The following is a 4,644-nucleotide window of genomic DNA, read 5'->3' as shown; positions in this document are numbered from 1 at the left end:
AAATTCGTTTGATCAGGTGAAAGTTCAATTTTCACCTGAACACTTTCACCTGAATAAACTGCCAAGCGAAACTCAAAGTCCATGTCTAAAAAATTTCCTAAGTATGTGTGAATTTCTGTGTGCATGTCTGTATCTGTGTGCGCGCGCGCAATGTTTGCTTCTGTGAGTATTCATATGCATGTATGTGTGTGTATGCACGTGTATGTATATTATAGATATGTTATATGACCCTAGGCAGTAGAAACCTAGTTCATCTAAATAATATATCGAACCACCGGGTGTGCACATTTCAACCCGAATTCGGTGCTATGAGTATATGTCTATATCAATTAAACAAACAAAACGAATGAACCTTCAACTGGCAGAGTTGATAAAGCGCCAGAAAAATAAATATGCTATTTTTCTTAGATGTTTGAGTTCAAATATCACTGATGTCAACTGCGTTATTCATCTTTAGCAATACAGGGTTATGGTTTTGCGTTATTGTCAGAATGTGGGTCGAAATTCCTTACTGTTGTTTACCTTCTGAAGACAACACCAATGATGACATCAGTACCAACCTTTATCTTAGTGAGAACTTTGAAGGATGAAAAATTTCTCTGCAAGCGTAGGTCTAAAGATACATAGACTTTGGGTCAATAAGATAGATCGCTGAACCCTGATTTTCTTTCAAGCTTGTTAAAAAGTTCTAGAATATTCCATGGGACCTTTAGGTGCAAGATTAAACTTTTCTTATTTGTTAACACCTACCGAAAACTGGCGCCGAAGACGATTGGCTGGAAAAAATGTCTCAATAGGTGTTATAATGGAGTTCAAGGATATAATCAAAATTAGCTCTGGTCCAATATTATTAATCGTTTGTGGATATTATCTTTGGTCAACATTATACCGAATGTAGTAATATTATTTGCCAGCGGTTTTGACTTTCGAACTCAAACATTCCAGATGAAGTAATTTTATTGCCATAGTCATCATCAAAACATTGGAAAGATCCAGCATGCAGATCTTGTATCAACACTTTTTATCTACGGGCCCCACTCCTCTCTTCGATCGGTAGCCCCCTATCTGGTCGCGCTATCCAGTATTGTAGCATGTGTTGACAGACCTGTTCCTGTACCACTCTCAGTCAACTCTGATGTTACCCGGGTTCGGTTCTGACCCTCACTCTTTTCCTTCAAAACCTACTTAGCGCCACATTCAACAACGCCCATACTTTTGCAAACTTTGTGGCCCTTCAATCCTTCCTAACTTTCACCGGTTATGCATCATCCACACGCAACCTAAACGCCACATACTAAATCTGCCTTGATTCCATAAACGGAGACCTCGAGAGCATTTTCAGTGCGGTGAAACCAATCTTATTCAACTTAAAACCAAATCTCAAGCACTACTCATACGAAGAAAACAGACATACACCATACCTCCCCGAAAACATAGGCAGCACTCAGTCGGAGCCTTCACATATGCTCCAAATGCTAGTCCCAACTACTACTGAGGATCTCTCTTGGCGAAAGCACCTTATCATAGCTAGGGCTGCATCTCAAAAACTGGCTCTTCTTTTCAAAGTCAGGAAATATTTCAGTCTCAAACTGCTGCTGATACTCTTCAAAGCTTAAAAGGGGGCCACAATAGAATACTTGGTCCCATATTTGGCACGGTGTCGCTGCTTTGCATATAGATGTGCTAGTTCGCATCAGAAAAGGGTCACTCGATTGAGATGCAATCACTAATTGATAGGTTCCAACCACTGGCCCATATAGGTGTTTTTATTTTCTATCGCCACCGTAATTATATGTTTCACGGTGCTGGCTTGTCTTGTACCTCCGAGACTGCCGACTCACTCGTTGCGCCCATCTCTCGTTACTGTTGTTACGTCCATTTACCTGGCTCTGCACTAGCCATTATGCTCAGTCCTTACTTCCCCGAACGTCAGCCTTCTAGAATTTTCTTCTCGCTCATGTTTCCCCGCAGGTGTTGACCTGTAACCGTTTAAGTAGAACATTAACGACCTGCACGGTCATGAGCACTATCTCTTCTTCTTCCACACACACACACAATACACATACAATCAATAAGGAAAGCAGCCACATTAAAACACACTATCAACTTTTAAAAAAATGGTTCCATGCATTGGATCATGTAGTTTTAAATGAACAAATAAAAAGGTGGTTGTGGCTAGGTCTTTGATCCTAAGTTTGTTCAGTCAAAGCTGACCAGCTGCTAAACAACAAGTTAAATGTAACTGTCAAAATAATATAGTGCGACGACTTTCGACAAACTTACACAGTATGTCTACATGAAAAGAAGAAGAAGGAAAGCAACAAACGAAGTCAATTAAATGAATAGGCTGCACTTCACAGCAGCAGTGTAGTAAAACGGTGAATTTCACAACCACTAACACGGACGATGCAACGTGACTTTTAGTAAATCACGTGCTCCCCACCGACTAATCATATCCCTCCCTTTCCCTCACTCCGCCAACAGTGTCGGGGTTATGCTTTCTTTTTTTTAAGAACGTTACACACACTTGATGTCTTTTAGGGTGTCTCATCATTTTCATCACTTCTACACTAAGTCAATGATTTCATATTGGACTTAATTATTCATTCCTAATCATCGCAGACATTATACAAACAACATACAACGTGCGTGAATGTATGAATGAAGACTGCAAGTCGAAGCGATAGCAAGAAGACAACCACAAAGCAAGTGCGAAGTTGGATATATTTTATGATATTCGGTTTTAGGATTAACATTTTTTCCTTTCAAATAAGTATCCAAATCACATCAACAATGAGGCGTTTACTACACAACACAATCGGTGACCAGTCTGGGTCATAACAAATATTCACTGGAAAGCCTTTGGATTATACTTTTATTCACAATACTTATTCTTTATATCTATTGGAATATTTGATCAGTGTTGTTTTCGTGTTCATCTCTCTCTCTCTCTATCTAAATTCCTTGCACACTTTACAACACATTATTATCTATTTATTTTATATAAATCTCATACCATCTGCAGCAAGTTTTCAATAACAAATATTGCATTTATATCTACATAAAAACCATCATCCCAATTATGTCTAATGAATCGGGTAAACATGTCATTCATTGGTTTCGCAAAGGGTTGCGTCTTCACGACAACCCGGCGCTAATGGAAGCTTTGAAGGGTGCCACAACTCTTCGTTGTATTTACACATTGGACCCATGGTTTGCTGGATCCTCGCAAGTTGGAATTAACAAATGGGGGTAAGTTGTATTTTCAGTGTTGTTAATTTGTGTACCGAAATGGGCGAACCTTAAAAAATGAAAGTTTTGTTGTTGTTGTTTTCATTTGAATACTCTTTCCCTATGACATTGATTACAATATATCACCGTTTGTTAAGGTTGTCATAATTTTTCGTTAACTTTTTCCCTCGATATTGACAAACTAGTTCATTTTGTAAAAGTTAAACTATCAAATTTCGACAGACTTTTGGAATCGAGATTCCTCAAAGTCCCATATTGCTTGGAGAAGGAAAAAGGAGCAAAAATGTGAAAAATTAAAATTTTTGGGAAAAACTATTATTTTTTTCAGAATCGCCATTTTCATTTTGTGAAACACTGGAATATTAAAATCATTGTAAGGTATAATGATCACTCCCAAACTCTCCGCCTGAATTTCATGACGCCATTAACATACGTCCATCAGGCTTAAAGTGGTTCCACTTTGATGAATTGGTTTAATTTTGAACACCATTAGAGAGAGATCTTCAGGTTTTTCGAAATCATATCACTCACATTTTAGCCTGTGTCGGTGATCTCTGACTAAATAGAAATGAGATCCCCAGTATGTATAAAGTGGCTTCCCTGAATTAACGAAACGAATAAATACGTGGTTATAGGTAAGTTTATGGCAACTGGCAGAATCGTTAGCCTATTGGAGAAAAAGCTTTACATTATTTACTCTGGTACTTGATGTTCTGAGTTCAAATTTTGTTGGAGTCAACTTTGTCTTTCATCTTTTCGTGGGAATAAATTAAAATGCCAGTGAAGCACTGTGGTCGATGGTATCGACTTACCCAAGCCGGTGGAGTTGGACCACAATCATCCCCACAAAGACTGAACTTTCGGAATTTTTTTGGTGGTGGGGGTTTGACTGTCGTCCAGTTCCCCACCCCCAAGCCTCTGAAAATTTACCTAAATCGGTAACTATTATAACAGGTAATGTTGTTATTATAGGTTTTTATTTTCATTACTTTACACCATCATTAAGACTAGTTAACTTATGCTAGCTTTGCCTTAAAGGGAATATGTTAGCCATTTAACTCTGGTTGTCAGGCGTGGTTAGGTAATGTCTTAAGTTTAGGACCTTAGCTACTTATTATTTTATGTACCTTTGTGAGATATGTATTCAGGAAAGAGAGCCATACTATACTTTCTTTTTCCTTTTCTGGAGTTAAAAAAACAACAACAAAAAATAACAAAACATTGCCTTATATCTGGTATTGACACAAATCCTTATTTATTGGAATTACTTAAGTAGGAGAAATATTTAACACCCGGTAGTCGAAAAGGAAAACAAGTGTAATAGGTGTAAAAAAAAATGTATTAAACAAATTTGAAAAAAATTGCGCCAACGAACCGTGGGGTGGAGAAGGG

General features: G+C 38.0%; 1 protein-coding gene across 1 annotated transcript in view; it reads left to right on the top strand.

The window, feature by feature from the left end:
• Positions 1-2,363: 2,363 nt before the first annotated feature.
• LOC106867638 (cryptochrome-1-like) overlaps positions 2,364-4,644 on the top strand; it is a 35,823-nt gene continuing 33,542 nt past the window's right edge. The window contains 1 exon segment of the mRNA XM_014912568.2: positions 2,364-3,252. Coding sequence (XP_014768054.1) covers positions 3,083-3,252 — 170 coding nt within the window. The 5' untranslated portion in view covers positions 2,364-3,082.

Source organism: Octopus bimaculoides, chromosome 15 (assembly GCF_001194135.2).
Source record: "Octopus bimaculoides isolate UCB-OBI-ISO-001 chromosome 15, ASM119413v2, whole genome shotgun sequence".
NCBI lineage: Eukaryota > Metazoa > Mollusca > Cephalopoda > Octopoda > Octopodidae > Octopus > Octopus bimaculoides.
The sequence above is the reverse complement of the archived record's forward strand: the minus strand, read 5'-3'. Positions and strand labels throughout refer to the sequence as shown.